This window comes from Girardinichthys multiradiatus, chromosome 6, assembly GCF_021462225.1.
Source record: "Girardinichthys multiradiatus isolate DD_20200921_A chromosome 6, DD_fGirMul_XY1, whole genome shotgun sequence".
Lineage (NCBI taxonomy): Eukaryota > Metazoa > Chordata > Actinopteri > Cyprinodontiformes > Goodeidae > Girardinichthys > Girardinichthys multiradiatus.
The window spans coordinates 43,799,115-43,819,754 of record NC_061799.1 but is presented as its reverse complement, the minus strand read 5'-3'; the positions used below and the strand labels follow the sequence as shown (position 1 = coordinate 43,819,754).

General features: G+C 41.3%; 1 protein-coding gene across 2 annotated transcripts in view; it reads left to right on the top strand.

Moving 5' to 3' along the window:
• The window catches only part of basp1 (brain abundant, membrane attached signal protein 1), a 62,304-nt gene extending 42,090 nt beyond the window's left edge, over positions 1 to 20,214 (top strand). The window contains exons 1-2 of one of the 2 annotated variants that reach the window (XM_047368704.1): positions 12,668 to 12,867; positions 16,841 to 20,214. In XM_047368704.1, the coding sequence (XP_047224660.1) occupies positions 16,857 to 17,501 (645 nt within the window). In that variant the 5' untranslated portion in view covers positions 12,668 to 12,867; positions 16,841 to 16,856 and the 3' untranslated portion in view covers positions 17,502 to 20,214. Of the gene's footprint in view, positions 1 to 12,667; positions 12,868 to 16,840 lie in introns of those variants that run through there. The other variant, XM_047368703.1, reaches the window with a different exon arrangement.
• The last annotated feature ends 426 nt before the right edge of the window (positions 20,215 to 20,640 follow it).

Here is a 20,640-nt window from a genome sequence, read left to right as displayed (position 1 = left end):
GAGAAGGCAAGCCTTCCTTTTACGATGGTCGTGAACCATGGCCCTGGACTTGGAGTAGCTGATCCTCATCCTCACTGCTTCACACTTGGCTGCAAACAGCCCCAGTGCATGATGTAGGTCTTTGCTAGAGGGAGCCAGCAGGACCACATCATCTGCAAAAAGGAAAGAAGAAATCCAGCTGATTTTGTGTACAGATGCTATTCTCTACTCTTCACCACAGTTTTCAAAAATGTGGGAATACTGCCCTTGTTTTACAGTATGCATTTTATTTGAAATACACAAATGAAAGGTGTCTAGTTCCTTTCATTCACATTTTAAACCAGATACCTACAGTCAAGCACAAAACTAATTATAAACTTGCAGATTTACACTATTTTTAATCAACCAGGATGTTTTTTTCTAATAGAAAATGAGAATGACATCTCTCAAAAGGCAAATTAAATCATACAAAAGGAATGCTGATTTTCAAAAATAAATTTATCTGTTTTTTTTTTTGTTACATTTTATGAAATATTTGGTGTTTCAGAATCAGCTTTATTGGTAAAGTTTGTGTGCATGAACAAGAAATCTGATCTCAGTTTCACAAGCTCACAGTGTACAGACATAAAGTATAAATATATAAATGCTAGAGGAGATAAAACTAAACAAACATGTACATCTGTGTGTATGTACGCCAGACCTTTAACACAGAAAGACAAGTTAAAATAGTGCAATTTGAAAAATATTTACTCCTTTCTCAATAACAAAGGCAATAATAAATAATAAAGGCAAATATTGCTGTAAAACTGAAGCCTTTTCTTCAGCTGCATCACAGATTGAGCCTCACTAAGAGGTCATGACAGTCTTGGCTGACTGAGTTCATGCCCCCTCGCACAGTCCATCCTCAGTGGGAAACAGACAGAAGCCGTGTCCCCATGGCTAACACCAGGGAATTAATTCATTACTTTATAATGAATTCCAAACAGGAAGCACATTTGTTGGTAGTAATTCAAGTCTAAATTAGACAGAGATTCTCTGAGGGTTGTTCTCCAGACATAACTGTCTGTTTCTGGCTGCTGTTTTTAGCAGGGGCGGCAGGTTGGAGACCATGGAAATATCAAACAGGCCTTGTTTTTTTTTTCTTGTCTTTGTCCTCGGCCGCCCCGAGTCTCTTATCTGTCTGAGAAAACAGCGAGGGGGCCGAGGCGGCGAACGCATCTGACAAATCCAATCAGTCACATTAACTGCGGGGCTGATGGGATCGACTGTCTCTGCGAGTGGGCTCAGTGGACAGCTCTGGTGTGTGCGTTCATCTAGCATTCAATACTAATCTAATTAACACTAAGTTATTTATGTACCATTGAGGGTCTGAGTTTCTATCAGCACAGTAAAAAATTTAAAACTGATGCTTTATTAAATAAAGCAAACATCTCTGCTTTACATAAGCTGCATTGATTGGCAGACACCTGTTATCTTGTGAGATTTGTGGGTATTTTTCCATACCTACTGAAGCTTTAGCAACACCTGTTTCATCCCTTAACAGAGCCTGAAATGTTGACCTGGATGTGTCCGACATCAACGAAAAACCTCCATCTTTTTACAGGAAAAAGGAGGCCAGAGGCTTCACAGCATTTTGCAGTAAATCAGGATGGAATGACAAACGAAATAAAAGAATGTTTGCAGAGAGAAGACTTGAGTGTATAACTGCCTCAGTTGGAGTCACTGGAAATGAGACAAGGATTTGGAAATCATGTTTATGTTTTATTAAGTTTCCATTTCTTTTAAAGAGTTAATATGGTTCTGCTCTGGTTTTGTACAGGACATGACAAGTCTATCCCAGACTTGTCATGTCCTTCATACATAGTAATTGAAGTTATTTAACTGTTGTGGAATTGAAACATAAATTTGAGGCAGAATTTGTGGAACATCTAGTCCTGTCACATCTTTGAAGTAATTACATCAGCTCCATTGTGTTAAAAAAATGTCTGTCGGACAACCCATATTGGCTGTGTCTGGTCGTCATGCAGCGCTCCAAAGTACGCCACCTAGTGATCTTTTTGTGTCAATGCTTCTGATAAAACCCTCTAAGATTGGAGTCCAGGAATGTGTCCTGTATCCCTGCCAACTTCATCATGATGCATCTAACGTGTCTGAAAGGGCTAACTGACGTGTTAATTGATGAGATGCAACATGACACTCATGATGGGCTAAACTTTGTATAAACTTTAATTTGAATACTTTGTGGATCTTGGAAGTGTGGAATAAACTTTATTCCAATGTACCAGGAAGGTGTGCATAACTTTCTTGCCTTTTTACTATTTAAGGATGAACTGCCTGGCCAAATAATTAGCTGAAATAACCAGAAAGTTGGTTATGCTGTCGGTTAATCTGAGAAAGTGTAAATCTCTGCTACTGAAATGCAACATAGATATTGTCCTGTTGATGACCTGTTAGCGCTTCAGGTCTCCGACTGATGGACTCACATTTCTCTCTAGGACACTTTGATGATTGGAGAAGCTCATGGTCAATGTTAGCAAGGTTCCCAGGTCAACGGGTAACAAAATAAGTCCAGGAAGGCGGGGTAGAAGATCCAGGGAGAAGTTCAGATGCTTGGTAGCAAAGGAAGATCCAATCAGTTCAGCCAGAGTTCTCCAGGGGAACATCAGGATTTGTCTGAAAAAATGGGAAGTCAGTCGAGGATCAGAAAACTGGAAGCAAGAGAGAGTGAGCCTATAGAGGTGGAGCTCTTGGGCTTTTTTTTACTCCTCTGAGAGTTGCACATTTTGACTTTCTGGTAAACCATCACAGTCTCACTACAGACATTTTCCACATGCTATAAACCTTCGAGGACCTTTCTCACTTTGTCAACTTTAAGCCAACTGTGCTCTTAATACACTTCAGGAGACGTTGCCATGACTCTGGAACAAGTCCTTAAACAGTCTGGATGTATACTTAGGCCCCAACAAGGGTATAGAGGTTGAATACTGTTTATACAAGAGCCCTCTTTTGCAAAAAAATATGTTTTACATTATTGAATTTAATTTCAAAGCAAAAATAAAATATTTCTAACCTACTTAAAATATTTTCCCACGTTAATCAAATTTCTATTTAAAGGCGTGCAGTAATCTAGAAGTTATTGGTACTGTCAGCCTCAATGCACACAAACGTCTTCTGGTTTTGGAGACATGGAGGTCATGTGAATGTCTGAAAGAGAGAGCAAATTGCCACTGGATCCAGGGAGACGGACATAATCTGTTTTGCTTTCCTGTTATGTTTTGTCTGCTGTCAGTTTTATGTGCAGCCAACAAAGCATTTGGACAGATTTTGTATTCACTGCTAAATGTCTCAGTGTAAAGCGTTTCAAAGCGCCTCGCTGGCTTTCATCTCTGCTGAGTGCATCATCTGACTCAGAAGCAGCAGCTGAACACACAGCGGCTCTGTGTACCGAGCTGATCAATACCCATTTCCAGCCCTGGAGTTTTCTCAAGCTCTATCAATTTGAGGATTGATCGTCTAAACGCCCACTAATGTATGTGTGTGTGTGTATGTCTGTGTTTATCGCTCATTTAAGCACACATGACTGCGCTTGTGTGGTCAGTGTTTTTAAGTAAGGCAGGCTTTTCTCCAGAAGCCCCTGGATAATATTTACTGACTTCTAAGTAATTACACCAGCTGGCCAATGTTAAAAGCAAGGATGAGGATATCAATTTTTAAGATGCTGCTTTTTAGATTGCCAGTCAATAATCTTGCCTGAAAAGAGTTGCAAAGATTCGATGTAGTTTAAAAGTTTAAAAGGCATCTTTAGCCGACTCACAAAGAAATCACACAGGACTGTGCAAATGTTTTCAGCTATCTCTGATTTCCTTTTTGGACTTTGGTAGCGTTGTCTCTCAAAGTCAGTGCAGTCTTTTAAGCTGATAATTTTCAGAGGGATATTATGACCTTGTAATAATCCAGGCTTAATAAAAAGACTCAGAACCCATTCATTGGGCTGACCATCCTATCAGTCCATCTGCCAATCTGTCTTTCATTGCTTATCCAATACTGACATGGGAACAACAGCTCAAGCAAAGGTCTCCAGATGTCTCTCTCTCTCTCCAGCTACCGCCTCCAGTTATCCTGTAGTGTCTGTCACAAATTAGTTTTGTCATTAAACCTTCAAAGACACTCCCTTTTCTATGCTACCCCTGGCTATTCTTAGATCATAAATAAAGCACTTGGACTGTAAAGTGGAGCTCTGAAGGGCCAGTGTTCATTCCAAACGGTGAAGGATATCATTGGTATTTCATTGGCATTGGTAATCGCCATTAAACAATCTTCTCATGGCTGAGGTTCAGTGATCTGCTCTGTCTTGGTGTCTTGGTGTCTTGGTACTCCAGTGGTCCAGGTGTGTTTTCGCCTGAAATTCCCTGACCACAAACCATCTATCACTATATTAAATCTTCAAACTACAAAGCAAGCGATTCTGGCAAACCGTCCGGCACCTCAGGAGAGGGAAGCAGTGCTTTGCCAACACTGTTTATAGTGGGGGTAGGAGGACTCGGGGTTGGACTCTTTCATCACCCACTGTTACGACCCCACTCGGTCTAGGGGGAAGTAAACATTCAAACCAGGTGTTATTGGTTTTATGAAAGAAAGAGTAATTTATTTCTTTTTAGTTCAGTTTCCGTTATTTTTTTTAACAAAACAAACAAAAGGAGGGTACTTAACAAAGTACAAACTGTTTGAAAATAAAAAGAGGTAAAACCCAAAATACACAATAACCATAAATTTAAACAAAATATCCAACAACCAGTAGTTTAACTAAAATTAATCTCTCAAAAGGAGGGATAAGCTAACTCAACCATTACTTAAAGCAAAGAATCCCAGCTAACAACAAAACAAACAATCAATTCAAGATAAAGCTTAAGAAGCTTTAAATAAACTACTCAGAGCCAAGGGGGAAAAGTATTCACAACAAAGCAAACAAGCTGACCAGCAAACAGGTAAGCAAACAAAATAAAACAAGCAAGTTAATCACCAATCAAGTAAGCACACAGTCCAGGCAAGACACCCAAGTAAGAAGTGGCGAGCTGTTCAGTCCAAATCACAGCTGCCTTTAGTGGCAGGTGCAGAGAGTTTATATAATGTAGTCCCTTCAATGATTGGCGGCGAATTCGGAAGAACCAGGAAATGAATAGTCCAACATGAACTCCCGGAGACGTCCAGCAGGAGGAGCGCAGAGCGCGCAGGGAGATCCGAGTCCGTCAGGAACAGCGAAGAAGAGTGTATCCAGTGAAGAAGAAATCCGATCCCATCAGAAACAGCGGTACCGATAGCACGGAGGAAAACGGTGCTTTTCAGCGACATCGGCTGGTCAGTCTGTTGATGATGGTACAAAACAAACACAAGTACGGCCACCAGCCGTAACACCCAGGCTGAAGTCACCGAGGTGGTTAAAAAGCTCCGCGGTGGCAAGGCTTTGGGGGTGGATGAGATCCGCCCTGAGTACCTCAAGTCTCTGGATGTTGTGGGGCTGTCATGGTTGACACGCCTCTTCAACATTGTGTGGCGGTCGGGGACAGTGCCTCTGGACTGGCAGACTGGGTTGGTGGTCCCCCTTCATAAGAAGGGTGACCGGAGGGTGTGTTCCAATTATCGGGGGATCACACTCCTCAGCCTCCCTGGTAAGGCCTACGCCAGGGTATTGGAGAGGAGAGTCCGGCCGATAGTCGAACCTCGGCTTCAGGAGGAGCAGTGTGGTTTTCGTCCCGGCCGTGGAACACTGGACCAGCTCTATACCCTCTACAGGGTACTCGAGGGTTCATGGGAGTTTGCCCAACCGGTTCACATCTGTTTTGTGGACCTGGAGAAAGCATTCGACTGTGTCCCTCGTAGTGCCCTGTGGGGGGTGTTCCAGGAGTATGGAATTGGGGGCCCTTTATTGGGGGCCATCCGGTCGCTGTACAAGCGGAGCAGGAGTTTGGTCCGCATTGCCAGCACTAAGTCGGACCTGTTCCCAGTGCATGTTGGATTCCGGCAGGGCTGCCCTTTGTCACCGGTCCTGTTCATAATTTTTATGGACAGGATTTCTAGACGCAGCCAAGGGCTGGAGGGACCTGGTTTGGGGACCAGTGGATTTCGTCTCTTCTTTTTGCAGATGACGTGGTCCTGCTGGCCCCCTCTAGCCAAGACCTACAGCATGCGCTGGGGCAGTTCGCAGCCGAGTGTGAAGCGGCTGGGATGAAGATCAGCTCCTCCAAGTCAGAGGCCATGTTACTCGACCAGAAAAGGGTGGCTTGTCCTTTTCAGGTTGGAGGGGAGTTCCTGCCTCAAGTGGAGGAGTTCAAGTATCTCGGGGTCTTGTTCACGAGTGAGGGAAGAATGGAGCGGGAGATTGACAGACGGATCAGTGCGGCTCCCGCAGTAATGGGGGCACTGTGCCGGTCCGTTGTGGTGAAGAGAGAGCTGAGCCAAAAAGCGAAGCTCTCTATTTACCGGTCGGTCTACGTTCCTATACCTCACCTATGGCCATGAACTGTGGGTCATGACCGAAAGAACGAGATCCTGGATACAAGTGGCTGAAATTAGCTTCCTCCGTAGGGTGGCCGGGCACTCCATTAGAGATAGGGTGAGGAGCTCGGCCATCCGGGAGGGGCTCGGAGTAGAGCTGCTGCTTCTCCACATCGAGAGGAACCAGTTGAGGTGGCTCGGGCATCTATACCAGATGCCTCCTGGACGCCTTCCTCGGGAGGTGTTCCAGGCACGTCCCACCGGGAGGAGGCCCAGGGGACGGCCCAGGACACGCTGGAGGGACTATGTCTCTCGGCTGGCCTGGGAACGCTTTGGGCTTCATCTTTGGTCATGAGCTTTAGGCTATGACTAAAAGTCTGAGGCTGAAAATAGAATCCTCTGTGGTGTGGCTGAACTCACCCTTGGGGAAAGATGGCAAACTTGGACTATTCATTAGGGCTCAGAAAATATATAACATTTTCTTCCACCTATAAGCCATTTGAGGTGATTTGTGCATCTGGTAAGGAGGCTTTGACGTTTCAGACATGTCTGTTTAAAGTAGGGCTCTTGAAAAATAACTTATTTAAGTTCTTTGGGCATTTTCTTTCCAGTCCAATCATTTCTAAAGATTATTTTTTAGTACTGTTACTTCTTTAAATTCTCAGGTTCCCAGATTTCATCTTCTTTCTAAGTACAACCTGAAAATCTGCAGCCATAGTCAACTGAAAAACTCTGACAGACCTTCAGAGACCCCAGAGAACTACTGAGCAAGACTCCTTAAGATTAGAAGAAAGCCAGTCAGACTCTATTGCCTTACTTGTGGCTGTTTTTAAATTGTCAGCCCGTTTTTATTTTTAAATCTAACAGAATGGAAAAGCAAAAGTTAGACATGCATTGAAAAAGTGGTTTTAAATTTTTCTCACATGTAGCTCATTTTAACAACCTTGTTCCTTTTATTATCTCTAGCCTGACAGATGATATTAGCTTCATGAAGCCAGAAGCTTCTCCAGACTGGGAAGTGTTTATTGTTGGTCAAAAATAGATGTAGCCACTGGTCCTGCTGCTAGCTTTGACACTGGGGACCAGTACCAATTTCCACAGATGGTGCATTTTGTGCTTGCTCCGCTGTTTTTAAATTTACTTGCAGCTCTGTCAGTTCAGACTAAGAATGTAGAAATTAAAGGATGAGAGAGAAATTACTTTCTGTAAAACTTGTTTAGTCATACCAGCAGATTGTAAACCTTTCACCACCGCCTAAACTTCCAATCTGTCACTTCTTGAACGTCTCCAACCAGCCACGTCTGATTGTTCTTCCAGTCCCTTTTCTTTTTTTTTTCTTCTCCACCTTATTCCAGAGTACAGTTTTTTTTCCTTTTATTTGTGTCTGTTTGTATGATTGGGCCAGATTTTCTGCTCCAGTTTTCCTGCCCGTCGTGCACTCGCCTGCTGCTGTTCGGGGAAACAGACTCGTCTTAAATCATCCAGCTGGAGGAAGCAGCGCATTCTGAGTTACGGCGCTGTGCTCGTGTTACATTTATTCATAAGCAGGGGGGTACACACAGTTCTTCATCTGAACCTCTTAACCATATTGCTGCTTGCTCGCTCTCATCCCACAGCTCTTAGGTGTCAAACTGAAAGTTTGTATCAAGGTGTGTTTCTGTGAAGGGTAAACTGCTAGACATCCAACATGTTAATTAGGGATATTTTTATTTTATTTCCTTTTTTGGATCTTTTTGCTGACCAAACTTGATCCTAGTTCGGGCTCATTTTAGAACTTAATAAACAATCAGATTTATATAAAATTAAGTTTCCTTTCGAGTTCTGTTCTGATAAATCAGCTGCTAATTGATGAGCTGTATCCCACATAAATTATTTTTAAATGTGAATCTGCTCAAGAAACACATGCTTTTGTCCAGTTTCCCAGAAAGTCGCCTTTATGGAAATGGGTCTAAATGATTACTAGTCTGATGAATAATGCACTTAACAAATGCATTGTGAAAAGGGATGAGTGGATTACTGCATGTCTAAGTATGGCCAGAATGAGTGTCATCTAAATATCGCTCATTCCCTTGGAAGTGGAATTACAGACCTGTCTGATGCAGAATCATCCCTGCAGAGCCAAACCAAGCTCTGATTCAGGTTACAGTGGAGACAAACCTCCCTGGATGGCAGGCCGGCAGGCCAGCAAGCTGTTTGTCGGACACACACTGCTGGGGTTTATTTATGCTCAGCTGGGATTTTATCGTATATCCTCAATGCCTTCTAGTAAAAACCGATCTCACTTCCTGATTTGTATGGCAGCCGGCTAACAAGGCTGTGCAGCTTAAATGGAATGAGCATCATGGAAATATGCATTGTTACAGAATAACTGCATAAAGACAGGCAGCCAAAGCTTAAACCCCCCTACAGCTTCAACTAATTTCACAAGTATGTATGGGCTAGGGGGTTTCAATGGGTTGAGGACTAACTAATCCCTACAGTAAAACATGGTGGTGGTAGCATCATGCCAACAACTATTTGTGGCCAAGCTTTAACTTCCTAGCTGATGTCTTGTGATGCTGCTTCAGTGTTTCCACTGAGGCCATATAATTTGTAAAGTGCACCAGTCCCTCCTACAGCGCAGCACCAACAAATACCATGACGTTACCACCACAGTACTCCACAGTTGAGATGGTGTTTTCAGGCATGAAACCTTTCCCTCCAAATGTAAATATGGTCTTTCTAGGCAAACACCTATATTTTAGTTTCATCAGATCACAGGACATGCCTAAAAAAGTGAAGGTCTTTGTCCCACGACTGCATTCGCAAACTGTAATCTGACCTGTTTTGCTGCTTTTGTCATGGCTTCTTTTTCTCTGACTGGACTTGTTTCACTGTGAACAGTGACCCACTCTTACCAACTTCAGCAGGTATGTTCACAAGGTCTTTTTTTTGTTGTTCTGGAGTTGATTTGCACACAACAATACGATGGTTGGGCATTGTTTATACATGTATAATTGTTAGAACAGTTGGAGGGAGGTCCACAATTTTTGAGATTTCTTTTGATTTTTCCATTAGATGTTCTCCTCTAGCCACCTGCAATGCTGTGAATTAACATAATAAAGCCAGGGCGTTAGCATTTGGGCTTAGTGTATGTAAACCTCTGAATCTGACAAAAAAAAAAGTACATATCTAAAAAATACTTTCTCTCTCTTGTTTTAGGTATTTAGCAAATAGAAATAATTTTGCTAATCCTAACTGACCTCAAACTGGACAACTTTATGCTGATTTAATGTCAGACAATAAGAAAAAATAGCTTATGTCTCTTATTATGCAGTGTACTACTTGTAGTATATGGTTCCGCATTTCCTGAGACATTTTATTTAATATAGAAAGAACGTATTAGTTCATGCAAGCTCTCTGCATTAAAACCGCGAGACGTTAAGCAGAATCGGAGAGATACGGCAGCAGCGTGTGTCGTGCTTATTTGTTCCTTCTGTCTGATGAGGCTGAACTGTTTGAAAATGGAGGTCAGTGTGACACAGGGGGAGAAACTGTGCAGCTCTTACCCCCAGGCTAGATTCACAGTGGGATCCTATCTGTGTCACAGTTCTGTGAAAAGCATGTTGGCTGGATTAACTTCACCTCTCTGTGAGGTCCGCTGTTGTTCTGCTGTTTTATCACCGTTATCCTTTTAAGAAGCTCTTTGAAGATATAGATAAGCTTATTATGATTCACAAGAGTCACCTCAGGATTCCCTGGGTTTTTATTGGTCTAAATCTCCTTTACTCACAGTATTACATTGGTCTGTTATTTGACCTGCAGAAACATTCAAAAGCATGAAAAATAGTTATGAGAACACACTGAATGAGCAGGGAAATGAATATTCTTTGGACATGAGAATAACAAATGCAGAAACTGCTTCAGTGCTCATATTCTTGGCCAAAAAGCTTCACGGTAAGTGTTATATGCAAATCCTGGAGTAAAAACCTTTGTAAAACAGAGCAGCTTTTAGTCGTCCAGCTGCTTCAATGGATCTCTGCTGTCAAGTCGATTTTCCAACTGACATTTAAGGAGAGTGAAAACACACGAGTGGGACAGGGAGGTGAACAGTGACAGCCCTAACCTTTAAGGTGTTATGTTGGATAGCAGGGATGCAGTTTCTGCCAAAATGGGCATGCTGGGGTTACCCAGAGCCCAGGACCTCCCAGAGACCTCCATCTGCTGTGGCAAAGAGGCAGGATGGGGCTTTACAACGTGACCTGCAGAAAACTGTGCTGAATGGTAGCAGAGAGGGTCATTTTACACACGTTTAATTCTTGAAACCTAACTAGTATAGTGGAAGAACACAGAAGGAGGAATGGCATGAAGGAGGTGGTGGGCTGTTGAAGGGATTATTGCAGAAAAGCAAAGTAGGAGGCAACTGGAAACAGAGCCGAGCTGAGCTGCAGAGTTGCTGTGGGGGCGTGACAGATGACTCGCCAGAGATGGTGAGAAGTTGGAGAAGAATCTGACGAGACACAAGCCATCTGCTCCTTCAGGGAGTTGTGCCCTCTAAACCATTTTACAACCTTCCGACTCGCAGGAGACCAGTTGGATTGTAGATTAATATTGTTCCATAAATACTTTTCCAGTGAGCGCCAATGTTGTTGTGATCAATCATAAGGTTTGTGAACTCAGCAGCATTACGAGGCTGAGGGACTGGAAGGTCTGTGGTGTTTGCAGTAACTGCTGAACAAAGTGGAAATAAAGCAGGACAAAGTAGCTCAGCTGGTTTTAATCATGTCAGCGAACATTCTTAGGGAAATAAGTGAACCGGGAAGAGATGCATCATGTTGTAGTTTAGTAAAGTCTGCAAATTTAAAATACACTGTATGCATGTTCTTACAACTGTTTGCAATGCTTTCCAGTGTTGCTACCTCTAAAAGTTTTTCACAATTTGTCAGAAACTCAAGCTTCAGTCTATTCTATTAAGATTTTATGTGACAGAACAGCATGAAGTAGTGCATAACTGTGAAATTGAAGGGAAATGATACATAGTGTTTATATTTTTTACAAATTAATTATTTTCTGTGTATTGTATTACTGTGACACCCTAATTAAAATCCAGTACAACCAGCATCCCCCCTGTGTTTAGTTTAACCTCAGTTTAAATGCAACTGTTCTGTGAAGGTTTGTTGGAGAACATTAGTGAACAAGCAGCATCATGAAGACCGAGGAACACAGGAATTATGATGATAGCAGGACAATTTTCATCAGCAGCCATAGACCATAACACTACCACTAAGACTTTTGACTATTTGGTATAACGTTGTTTTTATGAAATACTGTGTGGCAAAGGTGCAGAAGGAGGAGTTTTGTGCTGAATGGTTGCAGAGATGGTCATTTTACATATGTTTAATTCCTGAAACCAATAGCACAGAGAACGTGGAAAATTCGGAGGGCTGTTGTAGGGATTACCTTAAAACCAGATGTAACAAAATGCACACCTTCCTAAAAGTTACACTTTTGCCTCCTCAGTCTTTGGCCTTCTTCATGCCATCAGACAGGCTCTATTTAGGTGATTTCTAGATAGCACAGGTCTAGCAGTAATCAGGGTGAAAACCAACATTTGTTAATGAAATTTAACAAAGGGGGCAATTATATTTCCAAATAGGGACCTTGGATGAAGAAATTATTGTTTAAAACTGCTTTTTGTATTTACATAGATTATCTTTGTGATGATCTGAAACATTTAAATATGATAAAAGAGAAAATAGAAATTCATTTAAATTTAAGGGTACATTAATCAAGAAGTGTTTGACTGTGACTGACATCAAGAAACTAAATGGAGTTTCTTCAACCATGAGCTGTGTTTAACTAGATTCAATGTTATGATTCCAAATCCCTGGAATCCTAAACGTATTCAAAAAACCCACAAACAAACCTACAATAAGAAAAAGACAAACCTAGTTTCCATAATCCTTGTTTTTTTATACTGATGCTTAAAGTGACATCCATTATTGCTTTCCTAATTGCAGCTTGCAGGTTACAGTTGGTCTTTTGTGCAAGTTGTGGCATTTTTTCCCGGTTGTCTCAGCCCTGCCCCAGCACTTTACACACTACAAACTACTAAAACCACACGCCCAGCAGAGAAACACCATGCCTTTGGCCTGAACAGCCATTGTCTGCCCGGGTGATTGTGAGTTATCATCCCAGCAGCACAAGCTGGGAGTCAAACGACGTGATGCAGCAGTGAAGAGCTCCATTGTGGGCCGTATAAAGCAGAGGCAGGAACGGCATTCCTGGCAGACACCAGCCGGTGGACAGTCGAAGGAGTTTTGCATGAATAGTGGACTGATTCAGTCTGTGGCGACAAGGCGATTAGCATTTTGAGTGGATTCACTGCCGGCTCTGTTCCATTCACAGGGCGAGTTTGTGAGTAGCCACCACAATATTTCACCAGTTTGGTTTGTTTTAGAGGGAAAAGGTTTCATTTAACTCAGGTCACATAGGAAATACCAAATAGGTTACTTCAGTTTTCACCACTTAATAAATGGAGTGTTTTAGATTAAAATCTGAAAGGACTATTGTTCAAGTTCGACATCCAAATTAAGCACCTAGATCAATGTTTTCTTTATTGAATAAATAACTTTTAACATCTAGATCTAAAACTAAAGGTCCTATAGAGACAGGCTATGCTTGAACAGACTGGAATTTTCCCCAACCTGTTAAAGCATCAACATAATCAAACCAAAAAAACATTGAGCCTTTTGCTCCTGTTCTGCCTGATTTGCTGCATATTGAAGTCCCCTTCCCTGTGAAGGAGGCAGATGGTGATATCTCCCTTCAGCTGATCGAGGGAGCCAGGAATCTGCAGGTGTGTGTGTGTGTGTGTGAGGTGCGTGCTTTAGATCTATAATCATCATGGAAACGTGAAAATGTGAGAATCCCGTTAGTTTTTTGTCAGATAGTTTGCACAGGAAATTGTGGATTTCAGTGATAATGTTACTGAGCTCTGCATACTTGCCTGTTGATTAGATTTGCAGTGCATGTATCATATTCATCTTGGCATGCATGGAATGCAATGTTCCACAAAGGCATACTATGAAGATTGTTGAGTCCATGGTGTCAACATTTGTCCTTGTGTGCATTTTCAGAGTACAAACAGATCTGTGTGCAGACAAAATTATTTTCTGGTGACAAAAGACACATCCACGTGCACCCTCCCATAGCACAGGGTTTCCTGTTGTTTTCATGTGTTTCCAATCGCTGACAAAAAACAGTCAAACTTGTCTGAAGGATTGGTCCATGATGGGCTTAATATGGGACACATGCAGACCAGTACATGAAGGAAGCAGGAAAATCTAGAATACCCAAAGAGTTTGATAAGGTTTTCATGTTGGGTTTGCGTGAGGCCAGGTCCTTGTCATGTGGGTCATTTTTTTAGCAACATGTTGCCTGATGAGGTCACATATAAGGTTGCCTTCACATATCCATTAGTTTCAATTTCTGTATTAATATTTGCATCTATTCATCATCTTCTGCTCATGTAAATTTGGGTTGTGAAAGTAAGACCAGAACCACCTAGATTCACAACTCAGCACCTTCTTGAAGTTCAGAAGTTCCTCCAGCAGGTTTTGGTTTTCACTTTGGTCATTTCTCCAAGTAGGATGTGCTCTGAAAACCTTCAAAGGGCATCCTCTTCACCGTATCTTCAGTATTACATAATTTGGCTGGATGCCCTCATGTACCCACTGAGTCCAACATTTGGACTTTTATCATTCATATACTGGGTATACTGGCATTATAACCCTAACCCTAAGCTGTGATTGCTCTCAAACTTCATCAGGTGCTGGTAATGTTTTCTACCTCCATAACATTACTGCTTGCAGACCTTTACCTACAGTTTTAACCAGATGTCAGATGCTCGGGTAACTGTCCAAAAACATTATCATTCCACTTGTACTGCCCTATGGTTCTTTTCTAGTCCTGGCAATTCTGTTCAGATTGAATTGTTAACAGACTGGTCGGCATGTGGACCAAATCATGTCCAAAACAGGGATTCACTGGCGAACAACTGGTTGGGTCAAGGTATGAGTTATTGACGATACAATATCAAAAATAAACAGAAAATGAAAAACATGAACAAAGATTTTCAACACAATGATTTGTAAAACAAAACCTAAAAGTGCTCAAAAGGGAGCAGGAGGAATTAGTGGCTTATCCAGATGTGTCCAAATCAGTTCATTACAGTTTATCTAATGCTCTTTCTGGACATTGCAGTTCATGACATTAATGGCTTCTTAATCCTTCTTCAATGACAACATTCAGTTATTTAGAGATCAGTCACATTTCCATTATCTTTTTTCATTGTTTCAGTTAGATAGGCCTGTCAATGTGACTCCATACACTAATCGCCATGGCAACTACTGAGCAAGATTGGACATGGATGATGGGAGCTTCAATCTCTTGCAACTCTTGCAAGAGATTGCAAACAAATTTGGAAATGGCTGGTTGTTGAGGCTGTTGTTAGTAGTGCACCATTGCTAAAGTAACTTAACACGGTTTATTTATTTCAGCCTTCAATATTCAAGGTTGCAACTCTGACTAAACGTTTGTTGGTTAGGAAGCTGAAATATTTTTAAAAAGTAGGCCCTATATGTGAATTATTGGTTAAATAATTTTGGTAGTTTTGGATTATTTGCACTTTTTCAAATATTGTAAATAGTGTAATTGTATTAAACAAAGCATGTTTTACTATAGAAAATGTGTTTAAAATAAAGCTGACAAAATTGCAGCTTTGCTTTAATCACACTGTAGATGGTCGCTGGTTATATGCACAATATACTGAGTAGAACGTTGTTATTGTCATTGTTGTAACAGTGGCCATAGTGGCCATATAGAAGCAATACAGAATATCATCGTCCATGTTTTTTCTGATCTTCGGACAAGCAGAAAACTAGAAAGCTGTCACCTGGGAGATGACGTTACTCCGACTTCCCATTTCGAGTTCAGATGTAAATGGAATGCTGCATTAAAGATGTCAATTACTAAGATATTCCTCTCTCTCTGTAGCTGGCCTGAATGTAGCAATTTTTTTAATGTCGTTCAATTTTTTTATGATTTAACTAGTTTCCTAAGCTGATACAAGCCAAAAATGCAATATTTAGTAAATACAAACTTTTTATTTGGATCTGCAAGCCCATACAGCAGAAGAAATGCTCATTTAACCAGGTGATTTTCTCATCATCAGTCAGTTCATGCAGTTCTTTTCTCTTTCCCAGTTTTCCTGTTGTTGTATCCATTATTTATTCATCAGGAACTTCCTTATATCCAAACTGAGAAGACAAACACAACTGAGCAACTAGCAAAACAACTAGCATTCAAAAATAGCAAAACAACTCATAACTAGCTCTGCAAATATAAACTAAAGGTCAACAATACATTTTAAGACATCTTACTCAAACCGTTGTTGACTGTAGCGCCACCGTAGCAAGGAGGTCTTTTAATTATCCTGTTACGATTTCTCCCACTCTCTCTCATGCCACAGCAACACCGTGGGCTCTCGCCTTGCATTTCATTGTTCTGTTTGTTAATAAAAGCTTGGTTTATTTTGCATTTGGGTCCTCATCCCTAGTAATACAAATCACATCCCACAGCAATTGTTGACAACTCCAGTAACATTTCCTACCGCGAACCAAACCTTTATCGTAGTAAGGACCAGCCCAGTCCAAACAAAATACATTGATTCACACATACTGGACCATTTCACTGAACATCTCCCATCGGTGGTGACAAGCTCATGCTCTCGGCTCTTCTACTTCTACTCTGTATAGCTGTTGTTGCGCGCAACATGCTCATTCGTGCCTTGTACCTGGCTACTATAATAAAAGTCTGTAGGCAACATTTTTTTTCTAATTCATAAAACGTTAAAATGTCTTTCCAAAGACAGCGTTAGCCGGGGACAGGTTGTCTAAGACAGGAACAGTCCTCGGGGATGTCTGATCACCATAAGTTAATCTATCTGGGTTTCATCAATGCTTGTTCTATCTCGTGGCGGCCATCTTCCCTCTCCTTCTTCTCACTCTCCCTCTTCTTTCAACCCTCCAGTCCTGTTTTCCCTTTCTTCTCGGACCAGGATTGGCTCCTGACAGAAGCTTTACCACAAAGCCATGCACTTAAACTACAAATGTAGAGCAAATAAAACACAGTTACAGCAGTTTAAACATAATTATAAAATGCAATTATGCAATGGGACTTAAACTTTTTAAGTCCCATTCACCCTACTAATGAACTTACTCTTTTAACCAAACCATTAAGATTTCAAAGGGGCACAACTGTATGAGAGGCTTAGATTACAACTGTGTTCAGAATACTAAGGTGACTCTTTTTTCTCCTTCTGTTTCAGAAGCCAGAGAGCTAAAATGGGAGGCAAGCTCAGCAAAAAGAAGAAGGGGTACAATGTAAACGACGACAAGTCCAAAGACAAGGATGCCAAGGCAGAAGGTGTCTCTGCTGAGGAGAGTGAAGCACCGAAAGACAAGAAAGATGAGGCCCCTGAGGCCAGCGATGCTAAAGAAGTAGCGAACGATACGGCTGCCAAGGAGACACCGGCTGCGGATGCTGCAGCGCCAAAGGAGGAAGAAAAGAATGCTGCTCCTGCCTTAAAGGAGTCGGAAAAACCTTCCACCAACGCTGAACCGAAAACAGAGGCACCTAAAAGCGCAGAGGCTGCCAAGGCTGACGAGAAACCAGGTGCCCCTACTCCGGCCAAAGAATCGGCTCCCGTCACCAACGAGCCAGGGGCGAAGACCGCTGCACCTGGCCCTGCAGCCGAGAGCAAAGGGGAGGCTGACGCCAAAAAGACTGAGGCCCCCGCTGCTCCAGCGGCCAAAGCTGAGGTGACCCCGGCTACTTCTCCTGACCCTAAGCCCACAGAGGCGGCAGCTCCTGCGGCACCAAAAGAGGCTGCTGCTGCACCTAGTTCAACACCAGCCGCCGAACCTACCAAGGAGGCAAACGCCACAGAGGCACCAAGCAAGGATCAAACCGTAGCAGTTCAAGATTAATGGACAGCTTCTTTTCCAAAACGAAGAAACAAATTACCTAACTCAACGATGACAAAGATTTAAAAAGAAAATGAAATTACTAGCTCACCCATATTATTATGATAACAATAATAATAATAATTGTAATGATGATAATGATGATTTGTTGAATAAGGACTGGAGAAGTTTCCCACCAATGCGTATGATTATTGCTATTATTATTGTTATGTTTTAATCTATTTTTTCTGCTGTAGTATTTGAACTTTGATACGAGCCTGTGTCGCCCATACACCTTTGCCCCTTCACCTTCATCATCCCATTCAATCATAACATCCAGCTTCCCATATCATCCCACAGAAGGATTCATGCATTCACCTGCACCTTCTGCTCGGTGGATGTCTTTAGTAAACCATTGTGATTAGACAAAATCAAGTGAGAGGTTACAAATTACTTTTCAAGGTGGATTTGCATTACATCGGCCCAATCTTTTGACCCAGATCTTCCAGTGTTCCAGTGTTGCTTTATGTTTTTCCTTTGAGGACTGAGAATGCTGAAGCTTTTGGAGGCAATTCACAGGTTGAAAATTGCTGGCTTTGCAAATAACTGTAGGATTTCTTTCACATAAACTTCTACATTTTGTACTGAAACCCTTAGCTATATTGTAAGGAAACTAAGTGGTTTTTTAGCATTTGTAATACTTACATTTGCAAAGCCTTGCTGAAAATACCTTGCAATGTTCTTGTAAAGTTTAAAGCAATTCTCAGTCTTTTAATAAAATAAACAGTGACAAATATAAAACAGACATATCTAGCAATGACGTTGATGATATACAGGCAGGACAATCTTTGAGATTGTTTGAACTTGCTTGTAATACTAAGTCGGTTATGTTTACGGTGTTACGAGGACACTTTGGATAGCACATATAAGTTGTGTCTTTTTAAAGACAGTAGACTAAACTGGCACTCAAACATCCTGTGATTGTTTAGAGGAAGAAAGGAAATGAAATCTTCAGCTTGCACAATGTGGTCAGGCTGTAAGACTGTCCTGTGCTGTTAGGTTTTACAATTCAGCCACCAATACTTTAGTATTTATGTGAACCTCTTTAAACTTTTCTCAACCAATAGAAAAGAATTTAGAGATTGGGACATGGGCATTTAATCTGGCCACAAAAGGTACACTGGACAGTTGATGCAGTTTACTTCACCTCAGCGGTCTGGTATTTGGAAAAGAGATGGCATAAAATGTTAGAAAGTCTCTGGACTTAAATTATTACAGGCAATGAAAGATTGTGTCCTGGAAGAAAGTTAATAAAATATTTTTTTATGTTCATTATAAGACATGACTTTTCAAACATTGTTCAACAGATTCCAAACTCAGACACAGCTGTGTTGATATGTACAATGTCCCTACCAGCTACATATAAAGCAACATCACCAGCAAACATCTGGAAACCTGCAGCTGGACAAAACATTTATATATAAACTAAAATTAAGTGGGCCAAGAACTCAGCCTTGGTGTACACATGTATTGACGTTTTGAAATGGTGGTTTCTTGTCACCTATTAGAATTCATTGCTCACAGTTTACAGGATTTGAGTCAAATTACTGTAAACCCAAATTAGAAAAAGTCAGTATTCCAATGAAATTCATAGTCAGTGCTTTGGTATAGCCTCTTAAGTTCTTCTGTTAAGGTCATCCTTCAGCCACAAGCCGTCAGCAGGAGGCGGTGTCGGCCTGTCAAGATAGCACCACTTCAGTGAACAGCGAGATTTGAACATGTCACTTCCCTTCTGGGGACACCTCTGACGAAGACAAACGTTCTGCCATTGAAACATGTCAGGTCTGTTTTGAAAACTTTGAAGAACTTAAAGGCTATATAAAAAAATCATTTAAAGTGCCAAACACATTTTTCAATCTTCAACTACTTTATCGTAAGGTGAAAATAGGGTATTTCTAATTACACTCCAGATCAACTACAGCATATTTAAAAATGTATTAAACTCTGGCTTGATTTCACTTGCTGGTACCGTGTTTGAGAAAAGAGGACTTTGATTTGGCCAAGCATTTTTGTTAGCATGTATAAACATCTGTGTAGCACTGGAGGATGTTATGTTAAGTTGAATTAAAAGAGACAAAACAGGAAAAAGTAAGGTTTATTTAGCAGTTATTGTCATATTTTTGCATCATAATGGGTTCTACTTCTGCTTGTGACCCAATTCTTGGAGAATAAAATACTGAATATACCAGCAACTTAAACTCTGACCACCAAACCTTCCTCTTTCCACCTTTGCATAAAAGCAGGTATATGTGTTGTCATCTCCGCCATTCATCTGCCACCTTTTCATCTCCTTCCATCCGGCACACAGCGTCTTCCTTCCAGCATTCGTTGAACCGTAGCAGAAACAAACATCCGAGGAAGGTTGTGTGTCACTTGACCATTTTTTTTCTTCCTCTTTTGACTCAGTAAATTGCATGTTTGTGGTTGGGTGAATCTGTAGTCCTGTCTTTTTGGTCAAGTGGAAAAAAAAAAAAAAAAAAAAAAAAGTATTGATAATTTCTTGGTCTGCATCCATGCCAACTACAATTGATATTTTCATTCCATGTCTCACCACAGCTATTTCTACATGTTCATTCAAGCAAACAGAAAAAAAACATGATATGGAAATTGATGCGTTAAAATTATATGTACTTGTATAAATGGTGCAACAGTAATAAAATGTCAGAAATTGACTTAAGGATCTTGTACAAGTGAACTTTTTTCGATAAGTCTCCAGACAGACCACTGACTTAGCTGGTGGTCAACCACTCTGCTCTAATGAGCTTTTTTGGCCAGTGCATAGCTCTCCTCTTTTATTTTTATATATGTCTTACCCAAAAGAACAATAACCTGGAACTTTGCTGTGTCCAGCTGGATTCCCCACACAGATTCCAGTCCTGCTCACAGTAAGATAGATCTTTCCTTTACTTCTATATGTTAGGAAGAGCATGTACAGGGGTTGGACAATGAAACTGAAACACCTGTCATTTTAGTGTGGGAGGTTTCTTGGTTAAATTGGACCAGCCTGGTAGCCAGTCTTCATTGATTGCACATTGCACCAGTAAGAGCAGAGTGTGAAGGTTCAATTAGCAGGGTAAGAGCACATTTTTGCTCAAAATATTGA